The sequence below is a fragment of the Pogona vitticeps genome, chromosome 1 (genome assembly GCF_051106095.1).
Source record: "Pogona vitticeps strain Pit_001003342236 chromosome 1, PviZW2.1, whole genome shotgun sequence".
Taxonomy (NCBI): domain Eukaryota; kingdom Metazoa; phylum Chordata; class Lepidosauria; order Squamata; family Agamidae; genus Pogona; species Pogona vitticeps.
The window spans coordinates 73,126,960-73,146,113 of record NC_135783.1 but is presented as its reverse complement, the minus strand read 5'-3'; the positions used below and the strand labels follow the sequence as shown (position 1 = coordinate 73,146,113).

Here is a 19,154-nt window from a genome sequence, read left to right as displayed (position 1 = left end):
GCTGCCCAGAGACTTTTGGGTAGTGTGGGCGGCATATAAATTAAACCAACCAACCAACCAACCAACCAACCAGAGCTAAGGTTATGGAAAACTCTCATCACCATATTGAGACTACTGTATCTCACTTTTCACAACAGCAAGTCAGTGAGGTCCCCCAAGAGATCCTGCCACTAATGCAAAACTGAGATACTAAGCACTTTTTTGTCACATTTTCTAAATTTTATGCAAAATCTCTATGAAATCTGAACACCTTTTCCTTTTATGAAGCTAAGACCTGTGCACAGCAAACATGACTGGACAAGCTTATTCATCACAAGAACGGAAACAAACCATTCAACACTACTGAGTTTATTAGTCTATGCAGCAAGGCAACAGTTACCATGTTTGTCAGTTTTTCACATTCCATAGAAATGTGCAAAATCTAGGCTAAAAAAAATTGAAATGCAAAATCTGTTCAAGATCAACATGTTTAACAACAAAAAGAAGATTAAAAACAACAGTAGCAGCAATTACGCATAACCTCTTCCAGTGTAGAATTTTTTTTGCATTTTTTCATACCAAAAATATTTACATGTCTAACCATAGAACATATATACCACCATCAAATCAACAGAATCCTCAAAAATTATACTTATTAATTGAATCACTTCATACCAGTCTGGTCCTTCCATTAGGCAGAGTGAGGTAGTTGCCTCAGGCAGCAGATTTTGGTTATTAGGAGATGTCAGCAAACTGCTTTTTATTCATTATTTCTACTGCCAGGGATAAAGGCAGAGTTTTGTCTCAGGTACCAACATAACCTAGCTGGCTACTGTGCACTTTGGCTTGGGGAGGGAAATGTTGCCCAATGCTCTGCCTAAGGCAGCACAATGCCTTGTACCAGCCTGTTTCATACATTTGGCTAATCCAGCAGATTGTGAGAAGTCAGCTGATGCATTAAAGACATAACAACCAATCATCAGTCAACAGCACGGATCTTGAAACCTTGCATTCTAAGCCTATTTAAGAAGATACAGCTTCTTGGTAGTGTAATGCAGAAGAGTGATATTTTACTGCTCTTCCCTCTTCAATTAGATTTGATAAACCAAAGTCATAACATAATATTTCAGTCTACATTTTTTGGTCTGGATGACTTTTTAGAAACAATTGTTCTGATCTATACAAATCTTCGTTTTACCTTTTGATCCATTTTAGCTTGTGTGATGTCAGTTGTTTTTTCTTTCAGTTTCAATAGAATTGAATCAAGTTCTTTTGCTATCTCCTGAATTTTTTGACCAAATTCTTGGTTTAATGTCTTGCTCTGCTGAGCTTCTTTCTCTTTGGCTTGAATCTGCAAAAAGTCAAATTAAAAAGGAAAAACTAAAAAGAAGCGGCGACATGTGTAGAATATAGTGCGTTCCACTTGGACAGCCAGAGACAGAAAAACAGATGGTAGAAAAAGATTAATATTGAACCAGACAAAACCAAACTAAACTTGAAACCAAAATCAAACATACACATATTAAAGTGTGGGATATTTCTTCATTTCAGTAAATTCCTATGCTCTCTCCCTTACAGAAGATGTGATTTCATTCAAATGGGGCTGACCAGTTGACACCCAGGATGTGCTACTTTTGTTTAGCCACATAATTGTCTGCTGGAAAATGACATAGGAAGGACACAGAAGTACCACAATGGCAAAATAGTAGATTTTGATGGGACTATTTTTGTCCTAATCATTTTTATAACACAACAACAACAACTTGTACATGGCAAGTGGCTAGAATATGGGAACATAGTCTAAAACTGTGTTGAGAGCTACACTGTTGAAAGCTTACTCTGTAAGTCTAGTAAAGTCTGCATTTTGCAACAAAACATGATTTTGGGTGGGGACTTGAATTGTTCATGAGACTAAAGTTACAAATTTTCTAGAGTTTAGGATTGTAATGCAAAAATAATAGCATTATGATACCATACAGACTACCAAACTGTCTTGGTACTTTACCGTGGTGTTCGTTCATGATCAAAGGTTAGTCAGGGTGACAGGGAGAAGAGGAATTTGCTGTACCCTATAATGGTCCCATCACACATCTAGAGCCACTTCCATGAAGGGGAAGGAAGCACATGTTCTCATGTGCTGCCTGGATGGAGATGGTTGTTCTTGCAGTCATATGATTATACCGTAATGGAATATACAATATTACTTTACTTTAATTAGATTTATATCCCACCCCTCTAGACCAGGTCCTTACCTGTTCATGTATATTTACGAGTGCTAATCCCACTTCTGCTAACTGAAGAGAAATCTCTGAAGGCAAAATGGTATATAGCCCCAAATATTTATTCTGCTGCTGTTCAGCCATTTTCTCAATAGCCTGACGGTGAACAGTTGCTTCATTCACAAGGGTCTAATTAGGATGCAGAAGATATTTAATAACATGCTTAGGAAAAGCTCCATATATTATAGAGTTCCATACAGAAAATCTGTTTTACAGTTTTGCACATTGTAGTCTAGAATTATCTACGATTACAAAATAGTGAGTGAAGTTCCATCATATTCACTATGATGTGCCAAAGTATGACAAGAATTTTGAAATGAAATATGTTTTCTACCTAACAATGTACAGTATTTTTAAAATTTTCATAGGAAATACTATCCAAGTTAGGAATGAGTGCATTGGGACTCTGATCTCCAAGTAAACAGGCCCAGAACACTACTCATTTTTCATGTATCTTGATGCTGGTATATAACACTAGTTTCTGGTATATCAGTAAGCAGGTAATTTTACTCTCTTTTACTCTGTAGATGCTAACAATCTAAATGCACCTCAGAAAATATTATTTGTAAAAGATGACAGGTGCAGCAAATATTCTATGTTCTATTAGTCCTTTTTTATTATTATTAGAGCAGTGTGACACATTAAATTGAAAAAATCTGGGATGCTCTTCTTGGTAAATTTCAACAACTACAACTACAACTACAACAAAATGGAATGGTATTTCTCAGTGACCCTCAAACAATAGGATGCCCTTATGAACAATATGGGGATTTGCTGATTTAGTGGAATTCAAACTTCATATTTTTTTAAAAAAATCTTTACACTGGATTTTTAACATTGCCAGTCTGCAATGCATCTTGTCAAATTATTCTAGATTATGTATTATGGTAGACTCTGACAGTTTTCAGTGGGCGCCAAAACATTTAACAGCTGTACTATATGTTTGACATACCTGCAATTCCTCAAGTTGAATGTCTACTTCTATTGTAGGATTTAATAAATATTCTTTGGCTTCTTGAATCCAAGACTTGACTTTATTAATTTCTTTTTCAACTTCTTCACGCTCCTTCAGTTCTTGTTTAACCACTTTTGCACTTCTTTTAACCTTTTGTTGCATGCTTAAAGAGCACATAAAATTAATTTTTTAAAGGATTTCATACATTTTTCCTTACAATGCTATAACCTATGAGGAAGCTAGTAATATTGTTTGGCATTTCACAAAATGATGGAAAGAGTACAACAGTAGATATATTTTGTATTTCAAATATAAATAAAAATATCACGAGGGCTATAGTAATTAATTAGCAATAATATGCTAATGGTGATAGAATCTCATTTCCCTTATTGGCATGGTTCTAGGTATTACATTCAGCAGCAGGAAACTGTCAAATATTTACAGCTAAAGGATTGTAGCCAATGGGTTGGATCCAGCCTTTTTTCAGTCAGTGGGAAAATCCAGCTTGGAATCTTCCTGCTGCTGCGAAAGGGAGAGAAAATAATATCTGCTAATTTTCCCCTTCTAGTACCACTTCCTCTATTATTCAGTCAGGGCTCCATAATCACCTAGAGCAGAACTGTGGCAACATATGAGAATGCAAAGGAGGAAGGAAAAGATTAAAATCACCACCACCTTTATTTCACCAGCAGAATTCCTCTATCTCATTGGAAGTCTCCTGGCAACATATGGATCCCTTCTGGTTATAGGAACCAACCTAATATCTTTACTTAAATATTTCTGTTTTCTTACTTATGGCATCTGTCTTGCATTGCTTTAATTTCTTGCATGATGGGCATTTGCTCTTGGGTTCCAGATGACACTTCTATATCCCGGAGCATGCTAAAAGCATGCTGCTTCAGAAGACCTAACGATGATAGTTGCTGCTCCAGCTCCAAAATAAAATGACTGTGATAATCCAGAAGATCCAGAAGTTCATTTTTGGAGGCCTTTTCTACTGAGCTATCTGGTAAGCGATCTTGCAGGTGATCAAGAGTGTCTGTTGCCTTTTGCATCTATTAGAATTCAAAAAGCAATTTTGATTAGGTTTCTTAAGCTTCTCAAAATATATTGTATAATCATTTTCACATGCCCAGTGATATCTGTTAAATTCAGGAATGCAAATGCTTTATAGATTGTGCACAAGTAAATTTGGTTTTTCAATCACATATACAGTGGTGCCTCGCTTAACGATTGCCTCGTTTAGCGATGTTTTCGCTTAACGATGGTTTTTAAAAACAATTCTATGCATCATTTAACGATGTTTCCTATGGGCGATTTTTGCTTAGCGATTTTTGGGACCATGCTTAGCATAGCGAATGGATTTTTAGGTCCCCTGTTTTGCTTAACGTTTTTTCAATTTTAAAAGTGTCTTAGAATGTTCAAATATGTTTTAAATGCTTGGGTTCATTAGAGCACCTTCTAAATTGTGTGCAAACTTAGTTTGGCTTTGATCTGACTTTTCTTTAATTTTTGGTGAATTATTTTCTCCCCCATAGGAAACAATGGAGCTGTCAAAAGTTGGGCTCCATTGTTTCCTATGGGGGAGAAAAAAATTCACAAAAAATTAACGAGGACTCAAAACAAAGCCAAACTAAGTTTGCACATGATTTAGAAGGTGCCCTAACGAACCCAAGCATTTAAAACAGTTGCTGACTTTTTGTGAATTTTTTGTGAATTTTTTCCTCCCCCATAGGAAACGATGGAGCCCAACCTTTGACAGCTCCATTGTTTCCTATGAGGGAGAAAAAAATTCACCAAAAATTAAGGAAAAGTCAGATCAAAGCCAAATTAAGTTTGCACCCGTTTTTGAAGGTGCACTAACGATTCCAAGCATTTAAAACAGTTTTTGAACCTTTTAAGACACACTTAAATTTGCAAAAATGGACATCGCAAAACCATTGAAATGCATTGGATAGGCTTCAATGCATTCCAATGGAGGAAACATTGTATCGCTTAACGATGTTTCCTATGGGTTTTTTCACTTAAGGACGGCAATCCGTGCCTATTGGAATGGATCAACCGGTTTTCAATGCATCTCTATGGGAAAACACGTTTCGCTTAACGATGTTTTCCCATAGTGATGTTTTTTTGGAACCAATTAACATCGTTAAGCGAGGCACCACTGTAGTTGTTCAGGAGCATATATATCTTTGGTCCATCTTTATTATATGCACATTTGTGACATTTAGTTTTTACATTTTCTAGCAGTATACCAAATTTATTTTAGGAATTTTTATTTATTTATTTATTTATTTGTTTGTTTGTTTATTTATTTATTTATTTATTTGATTTTTACCCCACCCCTATAGACCATGTCTACTCTAGAACGCATCTAAAATACAATGCATAAGAGTTAATAATTGTATTATTTAGTGTTCAAAGTAGCACATCATTCAGTTCTTATATTTTAGTACTAGTAAAACACAGTCTGCTCTCACTCTGTAACCGAAAGAAGGTATATGGCTATCAAAGAGATTTATCAAAGGCCTGAATCAATGGGATTTATTTACTTCCAAGTAAAAGTGTGCACTGAGAGATGAAAAAAGATCAGGCTTCCTGATATTTTCTGACAGGGCACAGCCATCAAGTTAAATATTAATATTATACAAGCAAATAATGCATGCACGGAATGACAAACATTATTAACAGACACTTGGTCGGCTTGAGCCTTATACCTTTTGATTAAATGCATTCCATTTCTGCATTGATTCTTCCAGAATCCTCTCTTGCTCTTGGGCAACACTTCGGAGTCTTGTCCACCGCTGCCAGACCGTGGTCATGGACCTACTTATGGTTGCCTTGCTTGTGTCATTGCCTATTTTCTCCAGCTGGCAGGCCTTTTCTTCCAGTGATGTGATCTTTTCATGAAAAGAACTTACTACAGAAACCAGAGACTGAGAAAGCAAAAGGAAATTCAGTTTTCTTCTTACAATAAAGTTCTACAACATATGGTATTAAGTTTATTTTATTGCATGGTTGAAACAAATGTTATTTCTGGAAAATGGATGCAGTAGTATTAGAATTATTTTTAATGCACAATGTAATACTATTTCACAGCTGTGTGTATTAAGATTTGGAACCTGCCCTTTATATATTTTTAAAAAGATTTAATTCTTGCATTTAAAAAAACACATAAAAGCATCCTGTTTTAGTTTTACATTAAATTATGGTGAGTATTATATTGGCTAGTGACAACCGCATCAGTGCAATGGTATACACTGCATTAGCAAATTGCAGCTAGTTAACTTACTTACTCATTCCTTGTACCCTCATTTTACACCAGTCACATGACCTGGTACACAACAAGGGATACAAGCAACAACTTGTTAACCAGCAGCAATCTGTCTGTGTGAATTATACCATCACACTTGTGGCAGTGTAACTAAAATAACATGACAGTCAGTGTTGTGTAATGGATAAAGTGTCAGACTCAGAAAACCTGGGTTCAAATCCACACACAACCATGAAAACTGACCAGACAGTAGTAACAGTAAAGCACTTCCTGAACACCTCACGTATGCCAAGTCCCCTCTCACAATCTTATATAGGTTGGACAGGTTCATCTGAAGAACTTACATTTTTTATTTCTTAATGTTGCCAGAGAGCAGCTTGTTGCCTTCTAGTTGAAAAGACAGCATTGCTGAATCAGCTGTGCAAAGCTGACCTTCAAATGTGCACAACTGAGAGTTGAACAGGATGCTTAGCACAATTTTGGAAATGCTCCCTCAAGTCTTGAAAGACATCTATTTTTATAACTAGTTATATTCCCAAATTGTGCATCTTGCATTTAGCACATTTTGTTTCATGATACATCAATGGAAAGTTATAAGTTTAACTTGTGAATCTGAGTGTCAAGACACATACCTCTGAGGAAATCCTACTGTAGGAGCAAAATGAATTAAGTAGAAGAATATACATTTTCCTTAGAAGCCTGAACCTCAGGTTAGGCCCAGTTCATATGCTATGTGATATGGTTATTGTCAAGAGCACAGACTGCATGGCTTCTATTTTCCATAGTAAGTAATTTGCATGAATTCTTCCCCTGTAGCTCTGAGTGATTTTAATATTGTGGCACCAGCTGCTATACTTTCTCTATATATTCCTGATACAGTATATTTGTATATGTTTGAAGCATACTTAACTTTTGTTACTCAAATACTTAATGCCTGATTTGTTTGTCACAGAGAAGAGCTGTGAGTGGACACAGATTTTTTTAAATGGTCATTGTTCTTTAAACAATGTTCCCACAAATATTTGTTAGCTAGTCTGCAAATGACAGGTAAAACCTGAGGCCATCAAAAAGTAACTCTGATATTCAGAAGATATCCTTATTTTAGAGATTTTCCTTTAAAAGACCTAGTGAAGTATTTCATTTACTATTTTTTTATCAAATTTCTTTCATTTCTATCATGTCTACAAACTCTGTTAATTAAAGTTAGAATATACTTATTAACTACAGAAAGAAGGGTTGGGTTAAATGTATTCTTCATAAGTAGAAAAAGATACAGACTTTGTATTTTCACAGAAGAAATAAGATCTTCTAGCATTTCCCAAAGCTTTACCTTATGTGATATTAATTTTTCTTCTGCTTCAAGTTTGGAAGTGGCTTTAGCTACAGAAAATTCAGACAATTTCTTCTCAGAATCATTCATTAAATCGATGACTTGCTGCCTTGCTATCTGATATTCTTCCCATTCGGAAGCACACCTTGAAAAATCAGAAATCAGTGAGAAATTCTCATGCATTAGGAGGTAACAAAACAACATACATAACCATAGATTATGTTACTGCTATCAAAGATCCCTATACATTGATCCAATCACTTCTATTATTCTTAGGAATAATCCTAAGTAATTGTCAGGGTACTTCTTCTCCCCTCATAACAATGCCCTGATAATTTTTTTTTCTTCTAGGAAGGAGAACAAGAGGCTTGCTTGTTAGCTGTTCAACCTTCCCCTCCAACTGACTTTTATATCTTTCTTTTAAGATTTTTCCCTTTTTCAAATCAAACACACCAAAACAGACACATGTGCGGCCTTAACACTTCCACAGAACATGCTAAAGAACTGATTTCTTTTCCATTTCCCAGAGGTTCCTGCTTGGAGCATACTAGATAAGTGACATAGGCACATGTATCACTTCTATTTTGTTTTGAGAAAGAGAGGAGAAAAATCTTTAAAAACAAATACAGGTCAGTTGGGGACTCAGAAGGAGGACACAGAGGGTGGGGTAAGCGGAGAAGGTGGGAAGAATACACATTATTAATGCATAATATCCCACGTAGCCAGTAATGACAATAACAATGATTCATTGGCAAGGGAAGGACAAAGGGGTCCATCCATCCATCCATCCATCCATCCATCCATCCATCCATCCATCCATCCATCCATCCATCCATCCATCCATCATATTTTTACTCAACCTTTTTCCTTAAAAGGACCCAAGGCGGTTTACATAATTAAGAGACAATATAAAAGCTGACAATAGTGAGCATACAAATACTAGAAAGGATCAAACAAATAACATGTTAAAAACATAAGCAACAACAAAACACATTCAAAGCAGTGTCATTCTGGTCACTTTTGAATAAACTATTTACAGTATCTAATTCAACATTTCTAAAACTAAAACAAAACAACAGCAACAACAAAAAAGTACCTTTGAAGCAATTCCTTCTGGGATTGTGCTTCCTGCTGTGATTCCCTGCTCTTCTCTTCTAAACCCTTCACGTTCTGCATCAGCTCCTCTTTTCCTGCAGCTTGAACAAACGGCTCCATTTCAGAAACAAGTGTCTGTAATTCTTCCAAATGCACTTGGAATTGTTTTTCAGTGCTGAAAAATTCTATATGGTGCTTTAGGTTTTCCTCTGAGTTTTCTGTATCAAGGCCGTTTCGTGCTAACTGTAGCAATTCTTGGGCATCTTCGAGCCAATCACTGGTAGTTTGAGCAACTTGGTAGTATTTTTGGCACAAACGATATAATTCATTCAGTTTTTCCTGTAGGTAAATAATGAAGCAACATAAAGACTCACCAATACACACATGTGTGCACAAATATAAAATTAGGGATGTGCTGGTATCTGGCAGGTTTGATTTCCGATGTTGATAATTAAGCTTGCTAGTATGAACAATGAGTCATCCTGTTGCGATTTAAGAATGGGCATGCTTATCCAAATGCACATCTGTTTGTCCAGCTCACTGAATACAATAGATACCATCTGCCTTGGGAAGCATATTTGAATACCTGTCAGATTTACATGCGAAATTTAGAAAAGCAAGGTTGTTTGAGACACCACAGAAATTCTATAGGTTTCTAAGGTTATAGGACGAGAATAATATTATTATTATTAATGGAGGAGATTTTTGTAAGTGATTAAAAATCACAGAGCACAATTGTGATCTAACCTATCTTCCATGTCTTCATGAGTACCAACAGCTCTTGATAACAAAGCACAAGACTGTTCAAGGTACAAGGAAAATCATATTTAGAAGGAGGCACTGAAGGTGTGTGTCCGGGAGCCAGGTAACATGGGATAAGGACTGTCAAGCACATATTGCTGACCACACAAGGTCATGCCTGCCTTTCCTCAGGACATGAGTCAGGAGCAAAAGATCCATCATCCCATATTTGCTTCCTTTACCTGTTGCATTTTGCCTCCTTCTTCCCACAGTGAAACAAAGCAGCCTTCCTGCCCATTATTTGCCTGTCTCGCCTCCCTTTCCTGATTCTCTTTGCTTCACTGCAGCACAGCACCAACCTCCACCTCCCCTCTGTTTAAAGCAGCACTGGCCACTCCCTGCAAACTGGCATTTCTTTACGAAGGGCAGGTGGGCAGCAGCATAAAGTGAAGCAAGGGAGGTGAGGGGGGAAAAGAGGGTGATGTAGTGGATATGCATCTGGATCAAGGAATAAGGTTATGGCAGTGTGAGGAAGGCTGGAGCAAGCAGTGGCAGCATTATGAACGAGAAGGGAGGGAGACAGCACTGACAAAGGCCCTCCAGCCATGGAAGGAGCAGCATTGTTGATCACTCCTCATGCTCTGCTTCTTCAGGCAGCTGCCTTGCTCCACCCAGCAAATGGACTGGCTCTGCTTTCGCACCAGAGTTTTCTTGTTCCGTAAACCAACAGTTTTCTTATACTGGAGGCTGAGGTATATCCCTTTATGAATTTCTAGTTCTGTCAACTAGAGTTTGGTCTAAAACTAAAGTATTTATTTATTTATTTATTTATTTATTTATTTATTTATTTATTTAATATGCCGCCCACTCTACCCAAAGGTCTCTGGGCGGCTTACAACAATTAAAATTCAATACAATAAAATATAAAATGATTAAAATACAATTAAAATTGCCATCATAAAGACCCACAGTTAATGTTATTTCAGTTAAAAGCCTTCTGGAACAGGAAGGTTTTTACCTGGCGCCGAAATATCATCAGTGTCGGCGCCAGACGAATTTCAGTCGGGAGGGCGTTCCATAGTCTGGGGGCAGCTGCCGAGAAGGCCCTTTGTCTACAAGCCATCCCTCTTACCTCCTTGAGGGATGGCTCTTTCAAAAGGGCCCCCTGGCTAGATCTTAACAGCCGGGTAGGCTCTTATGCTCTTTAAGGTTACAGCAACCATTATGCCTACAATCTTATAACTATATATTTAATTTGAGCAGGTTAATCATGGTTATTAGACAATACATGCCAATCTAAGGCTAAGATTCAACTGCATTTCTTTTAAAGCTGGGTGAGAAAAAACAGGAAAAGACTGCGAGATGCACTGACCTGCCTTTTGCACATTGATTCTTGGACTTCACCAGCAAGTTCAGACAGTTCAGCCAGACTGTCTTCTAAGTCACCAGGTATCAACTCTTTGGCCTTCAAGTACTTCTCCTTTTCCTTATTGCTCAGTGCTCTCATTATTCTCAAGCTGGACTGGACTTCTTCCTGCTGGATCTGAACTTTACGGATCTCTTCTTGAATGTTACTCAGCTTTAAATCAATGTTCAGAGGGTCATTCAATTCCTCCTTGATGTGTCTCAGCCAGTCAAGTGAGCGGTGGATTTCTGTTTGGAAGTCTATGCTTTGTACCAGCCTGTTTTCACACTCAGTCATATTTGCACCAATGGCAGTATGTAATGCCTTGAGCATCTCTTGCCATGTTTGTACCTGACCATTTGCTCCTTCATGCACGGATGGATCAAGCTGTGAAGACAGTGTCTCAAGGTGTTCAGTGATGTGTTTTAGAAGGTTTCCAGCATCTTGCAGACTGCCAGCTAAGAAATGATACATTTTTAACTTTTCTTCTGCCGGAAGAGTTTCTTCATTCACTTTTGCTTGTTCTTCTTTTATAGAATTTAGCTGCATTTCAAGTTGCTTACACATGTTCTCATGTTCCTCATAAGCTTCCATCATATCTTCCAGCTGGTTCACTTTCTGTTCTATTTGCCTTTTTAGTTTCTGAAACAGGGTGGTGAGTTGCAACATCTCCTCTGGTAACCACGGTTGCCCAGTACTTCGAAATGCTTCTTTCTTCTGGTTTAATTCATCGACGGCAGCCCCAAGGTTTATGACCTCAGTTAGGATGTTTTTGTAATCCTGCTGGAGTGACAAAACTTCTTTGGCTGAAAGGGTAGAAGGAGTCTTATGCATGCTCACAAACTGATCTTCCAATTCAGATAATGCCTTTGTTGTCAATTCAATTAAGGAGGCATATTCTTTACGGGCCAAAATTGCTTCTTGCACTTTACAAAATTTGTCCTTAGCCAGAGCAGTGATTGTATTAAATTGTTGAGGCAAGGCACTAAGTTTTTCTTCAAGATAAGAACAATCCATTTCATTAAGTGATGGTAAAATCTCTTGACCATCTCTTTGCAGGTTCAGAAAAAGGTTTTCATATTCAGGGAACTGCTCAAGAATCTGATGATATTTTGCTAGTTGGGTATAAAGTTCAGAATTACCGTTCATTAAATTGATCTCTGGAAATGAAACAATATCAGATTGCTTTACCCAGTGGCACACTTTATCCAAATCTTCCTTGAAATACTTCCTTGAAACCATATGTTTTTCCAATTCTATTAGGCGCTGACCACATTTTTCTAAAATAGCATCATACATGTTCTGCAACTCTTGCAATTTATCTAATACCTCACTCTTCTCCTGCTCTGTTGCATCCTTCATTAGATCCCGCCCTTGAGACCACAGTCCAGAGATTTCACTCTGGTAGGCCTTAAGGCTGGCTTGTGCACTCTTACAAGTCCTTATCTGTTTGTTTACATCTTCTGGAAATAGACAGATGTGTTCATGGAACATTATCTTTTTCTCATGTTGCTGAATTTGATTCATTGCCTGAAAGGCTGCCATGAAGAATTGAGTTCTTTCAGACAATGCCTTGTTCAGGTGTTTTCTCCTTTGTCCAACCAGCTCACTAAGGCAATCTACATGGTTCTGGGTATCTAATAAGCATTTCTGGAGCATCTGTCTTTCATTAAGCCCTAAGTTAGTCATCACCCTATCTGCATCCTTTATGAGGGTTTTCAAGACAAGCTGCTTGGCTTCCACTTCACTGCAAATGGTGAGATGATCCATGAGGGCATTTTGAGCAAGCTCAGGGGGTGGACTGTGTTTCAGAGCTTCAGAGACATTAGGCTGCTGTTCTTCTGCCCACTCCATTAGTTCCTGAAGCTTAGCCTGCACTATGCTCAATTCCTCTAATGTGGTGAGAGATAGTTGTATTTTTCTCTTGATTAGGTCCTCTAGCTGGATCCAACGCTGTTCAAAATGTCCTGATTGTTCTTTTACTAGTTCTCTGTCATCCAGATTTAGGTGTTCTATCAACTTCTGCTTCTGGTCTTTTAAATCTTCAAGAGCAAACCGTCTCTCCTGCAGAGCCAATGCTAGTTTTTTCAGTGCCTCAAGATGAGAAGCTGTGCTTTCAGCATCTGATCTATTAAAACAACAACAACACAGCAATTAATCACAGTGAGCACAGGGTAAGGCATTTAAAGAGTGTCATCAGAACAAAATTCATTTATTTTCAACCATTTTAGCCATTCTTAAATCATTTGTGTATCAACTACTGCTAGATCCTTCTTAACGCATGGTATTTTATGAACAGACATGACACTCAAGTTCACTACTCTTTGGTTAAAAATATGAACCTTGGCAATTTGTGATGTTTCATTCAAGGACAACGTGAATATTACAACTCCGATATTGTTTTCTATAATTCAAGTTGGTGAAGAAGTAAGAATATAAATATTTGCTTGTCTCTGCAACATTTTTCTCCTTCCTGGTACTATGTTAAGTAATTCTGTAGGGCTTTGGACAGTTCTTGCATTTAGGAGAGTAATGCTTTGAACAAAATTGCCCATTTTTTGCACAAAACTGGACAATGACATGCAATTGGACAAACTGCCATAATTGCCCAAAATTAGGGTGACTGCACCCTCATTTGAGAATCTGAAGCAGTGGGTACATTGTTTGTATATTATTTAATCCAGACCTCTTGCACTCGGTGGGAAGGTAACAGCGTTCCGTGTCTAAGTTGCATTGGCCATGTGACCACGGACGATCGTCTTCAGACAAAACGCTGGCTGTATGGCTTGGAAACGGGGATGAGCACCACCCCCTAGAGTCGAACACGACTGGACAAAAATTGTCAAGGGGAACCTTTACCTTTACCTTTATGCATCTATGTACTTTGCTTCCTAAAAGGAAAAGACAGTAGGAATATTTTGCCTGATTACAGAAACCTCTTCAACTGAGGTGAGGAATCTCATGGGGCTTTAAAGTTCCTCATGAAGGTATTTCATAGAGTCAATACTGTCTAAATTAATGAGAATAAGGAATAAAGTGAGATTTTTTTTCTGTCCCTGAGGAGGTTAGTTCTACCCATTCTTCTACCCACATGACCTCTCATCGCTGCCATGTGATCAGCTTACTACTCTGTCAGCAATGGAAGAGGAAGAAATGTCAGTTTGTTTATCTTTCAGGGCATTTGCCTGAAGGCATTAAAGGTATGGATGGAAGTATGCATGGAAGTGGTGCTCCACTCAAATACTGTTAGAATTTCTTGCTTTAAGTGCAAAGGCCTGAGGGAAAAAAAGACTCTCTGAACATAAATGGCTTACAGACTAATTTCCCCTACCTTGCTAATTGGTCCCATTCATGGGTGAACTTTTCCAGAAAGACTTCTACCACATTCAGGCGATCATGATAATCCTTGGTCCTCTGAAGATCTTCCTCTCTGTGTAGCAGTACATTATTGGTTTGAAGGCAAAGATCCAACCAATAATTGCTCAGGCGTCCTACTTCCTTGTGCTCAGGTGACTCCTGTCCTTGGGTCAGTTTGCTGACCTTTTCAGTAACAGATGTCAAAGCATGCTGCTTAGACTGCAACTTCTGACTAAACTCCTACAGGAGGCAATATGAAAATGGAATCAGCAAAGAAGTATTTCATTCAGTGTATTTTAAATGCATTACAAACAAACATTTTTAATGTTTTTTTTTGTGTGGGGGTGCATTGCAAAGACATAAAGAAGACAGTGTTGCATTCTCTCCTTTCATAAGGCATCAAGATTTCTCTTTTCATCACAGATTCATAGGGGGAAAAAGAGGCAAGAATTATCTGAAAAGCCAAATTCTCCTGCTTGGTTCAGTACCAAAGTTGACTTGGGATGCACCCGTCCAGAGTAGTTGGTACGACTAGATAGGCGGGCTATAAAAGTAACAAATAAATAAAATAAATAAATATTTCCCATTGTCATTCCTCCCCAAACCCTATCTTTGTAATACCACTTCTTCTGTTTTCCATTTATTTATAACCAGGAGTATAGCCATTCCCTACATGCTCTCTCCTTCAAGTTCTATATATAATGAAAATATAGCCAGGAACCTGGTAGAAGGCATTACTCAAAAATGCTGCATATTATATAATTTATACAGTTTTAAACTATGTGTTGTATACAAATATCTGTTATGTAGTTTCCATGCATCATCTTCCTTTTTGAAAAACAAAACCTGGGTGGGGTATTTAGAGCTTAGAAATGGTTTTAGTCAGGGATCTGGAGCCCTTAATGTCTCCTTCCATGCTCCAAAATGCTTTTTGAATAGCATCTACCTGCCACTGATCCTTATGGAGTTCAAATGTATGCTCTTTATGCTGGATGATTTTGCACAGAGTAAACAATGGAGACTTAAACATTGCCTTCTGCCAGTTCATTGAAGTGGGAGGCACAGAAAACTGCATTCTCTCAAGCATAAAAGACAACCCTCCTTGCATTGGCTTTCCCACTCTACCACTGCAACACCTAGGTGGTTTGGAAAGGGATAGATTAGCAGGAATAGCTGACAGTGTGCTCCTTCAAGCGTAGCCTTCCTGTGTTTTCTCTGAAACATTTTGTGAAACATGATTCACAAACACACAGGATTACATTAATTATCAATTTTACTCAGTGTAGCATTAAGATAGTACACTGGGGTGCTTCAAAGTTTATTTTGCCTATGTAAAAATATTGAAAAGAATATTTAGGTTTGAGAAAATTGTCCTATAAACTACTTTCCTAAACTGAACAATGCATTACTCTGAATTATTTATCTTTTTATAAAAAGTTTTATTAATTTAATCAAAACAAGATGGCTTATGAAACAAGTGCTGGATGTTTACTATGTTTTTTAAAAATGGAAATAACCACAGACTTGCTGTTCTTTGTTTTCTAAGGAAGAATAATATTAATCTCAGCTTTCCTGTTCATTGACTGTGGCTGATCTCTTAAAAATGAATGGAATTGTGAAGGGCAAAAAAGATGTTAGTCTACCAGCCTTCCACCTTTATTACAAGTGTACACAGATGTACAAAAAGGCTACTCCCAGCCACATTCTTTTTGCATACCTGTGCTTCATCAAGAGAAATAAAATGTAGAAGTCAAACTATGTGGAAAAAAGTGGCAAAACCAAAAATAATCAACTGTGAGAGGTGTCTCTTTTATTTCAATGAGAGCTGTTCCCTTACCTTCACCTGCAAAACCATATTCTGAGCGATGTTAAGTTCTAGCTCTGCTCCTCGCCTCCTCATGTTCTGCAGTTGCTGTTCGGCATCCTGGAAAAAGATCCAAAGCTCTGCTTTCATTTGCTTGATTTCCTCCCAGCCCTGAGCAAGGTACTGAGAGTTCATTATTCGATCTTCGATCTGAAAAATGCAAGGGAAGGTAACGGGAACATTTTAATGCAATTATTTAGGGGTCATCTTAGATATACACTTGTACTTTATGTAGGGCAGACTTCTGCAATAGATTTACAGTAGAGGGCGGGGAGGGGCAAAAAGGGAAGGAGGATAAAGGCAGCTTGTGTAAGCCTCTATTGTCCATCATGCCTTGACGCTGTGAAAAATCGGAAGATATGAAAAGATCACAGAAACACTCTTCCACCCACTGAAGAATTTTGCTACAATTTAAGACTGGAGCAGGAAGAAAATCCCTACCATTCAGGGAGAAATAACCATTGGTTTAAGGATACGGTAGATACAAATAGATTTAAAAACGCCTCTCTCCTGTCTCCGCTCTACAAAACATTGTGACCTAAATGTTTTCTATGAGATATGGTGAGAAACTTTAATTTGTTTCAGTTTGTTGCAATTGTTTAATTATTTTGTCTCATAGTGATAGTTCTAGAATTCTTTTTGATCCAATAGGGATAATGAATAAGAGAACACTGTGTGATGTTCCTGGTAAGTCCAACAACGTTGCTTTGCAGAAAGCAGATGTTATATCTCTCTTCTACCATCTTAAAAAACCCATAAACTTCTGCTTGAACAGGTAGGCTTAGACTAGATCCTAGAATCTGTACTATTTGATTCCATGGTAAACTGGAGTATAGGATTTAGTTTCAATTGGAAATGTGAGCAAAGTTATTTTGCCATCTCTAAAAAATTTAAATGTATAATGGTGTTGTTTTTACATCCGTGGTTCACCTTAGCATCAAAATAAATCTGAAGTTCTATTTTTACTGCTGCAATCTGTTTATGGATTTGGATTTTATACTGTTAGATATAAAATGCAGCAGTAATGGAGAACCATGTCTGAATTAAAGGTGTAAACTTACTCAAATATGTTCTGATACTTTGCAAAATAGTCAAGTCATGATTTCTACAATGGCAATTTTTACACATTTAAAATGTTGCTTTTTCCTCCATTATAAACACATATCGTGCTGTAGATATTTATGTATCTATTGATGTGTTAGCTAGATACATACTTTTCTATGGAAGTATATAAAGTAATAAAAATGTACAGTAGCAGTACCCATTATGACCTTTGTGACAAAGTAAGATAATCACATGTCTAAGAAGGATTAGGAAAGGTCTGCCACAGTTTATCCCATACCGTTTGCTTTGTTAGTTGGATGTCTGTGGCTATATTTTTCACTGCGACGTTTGACAAATCACACATAGAACATAAAAGATCCAAATAGGTGCTCGCTTGTTCTTGCAGCGCTCTGTAATGCTTAACCTGCAGGGAATAAGAAAAGGTTATAATGAGAACATAGATTCTCATTTACAGAATTATCCAAAGTAATGAAAATAATAACAAAGATCATTATGATTACTTTTTAAATACGTTTTGAGTTAATAAACCATTGCAAATATTGCTAGAAAGCTGTAGTAAGTAAAAGGATCTGCTTTATTCCCCATATTCAGAGATGTTAGTATTTCAGGCTGCATTTGACTTTTTAAATAACAAAAAATCTGTTCATTTTTTGGAGATTAAACTGGTTGCTATTTATATGCCATTTATGCAAGTTCCACTGGATTTTTTTTTTTTTAAAAAAAGGCAACCGGACAGAATCCAGGTTCTTACTGAAGAATTAACAAGGGATTGGCTGTCTAGACAAACTAATTATTCTCCATCTGAACAGATTCATCACTGTCTGGTTTCTCTGCATAATTTCTTAATCCAGCCCACTCTTAATAGCATTACTGTCTCAAGCTACAGCTTTCTGAGGGCCGGATCCAAAATAAGTGTCCAATTCAAAAAATGAAGATGCTATAATAAACCTTACATATGCATTACATTGGATAGAATGAGATAAAGGATACAGCTAGATTTTCTTACTCTCTATCTATTCCCAGTTTCTAAATTTCTAATATTAGACAAGCCTGGAGAAAGCACAGAAAATGTCACTCTAGAAAAGTCTAACAAGTTAAATTAACCACTGAAATAAACAGTTGGGTTCCTTTACTTAGATTTTACACATGCTGGTAAGAATCCAGCTTGTGGAGTAGTTACTCCAGAATAATTTTTGCTGTCATTACTTCCAGGCATATCATATTGCACAATTCAATTGCACAATTGGTTGTGTGGTTCCTGTTACAACCAAGTGCTTTGTGGACAGCACTGCTTCTGCCTGGCAGTTATTTTAATTACAGTGACCGTAATATTGAGTTACAACTGCATAAGTACACAACAGGATTCCTACCACTATATGGCAAAACTGGGGTTTTTCTGTGCAACCTTTTCTTTCTGCTTTTTTACTCAACTATACAGAATGATGTCAGCAAAAAAAGTAACAACATACTCAGATAGCAATGTCTTGTGCTTAGAATTAAAATGTTAAGTGAATATAAAATGAAAAGTACGCATGTCAAAACAACTTCAAGTATTTTGATGGTTAACATTCTTCTAGTATTTGTATCCCACACGATAGTGTACTACCGAAGAAACAAAAGAGGGAGGAGAAGGAAAAGTATGCAGAAAGGGAAACATTTTCCATCAACTGCCCATTCTTTTATTAATATCTGACTTTTTTTGTCTACTATTTATTTCTTGGTATTCTATTCCTTCTCACAGTCCATTCCTTTTTAAAATGAGACTACTGCAAGGTCCCTGTTCAAGCATGGTCCTTTAATATCCACCAGT

At 37.2% G+C, this 19,154-nt stretch overlaps 1 protein-coding gene across 11 annotated transcripts in view; it reads right to left on the bottom strand.

Annotated features, from left to right (window-relative positions):
- Window positions 1-19,154, bottom strand: part of SYNE1 (spectrin repeat containing nuclear envelope protein 1) — a 350,189-nt gene that overhangs the window by 148,906 nt on the left and 182,129 nt on the right. For all 11 annotated transcript variants that reach the window (XR_013540562.1, XM_072995212.2, XM_078383243.1 and 8 more), the window contains 11 exons: window positions 17,622-17,747; window positions 16,253-16,429; window positions 14,390-14,655; window positions 11,026-13,186; window positions 8,914-9,251; window positions 7,818-7,962; window positions 5,931-6,149; window positions 4,006-4,268; window positions 3,211-3,376; window positions 2,232-2,387; window positions 1,178-1,330 (listed from right to left, as the gene is read on the bottom strand). Coding sequence is in view for 10 of the 11 variants with exons in the window: in XM_072995212.2 (XP_072851313.2) it covers window positions 1,178-1,330; window positions 2,232-2,387; window positions 3,211-3,376; window positions 4,006-4,268; window positions 5,931-6,149; window positions 7,818-7,962; window positions 8,914-9,251; window positions 11,026-13,186; window positions 14,390-14,655; window positions 16,253-16,429; window positions 17,622-17,747 (4,170 nt within the window). In the remaining variant the exon portion in view is untranslated. The remainder of the gene's footprint in view (window positions 1-1,177; window positions 1,331-2,231; window positions 2,388-3,210; window positions 3,377-4,005; window positions 4,269-5,930; window positions 6,150-7,817; window positions 7,963-8,913; window positions 9,252-11,025; window positions 13,187-14,389; window positions 14,656-16,252; window positions 16,430-17,621; window positions 17,748-19,154) is intronic.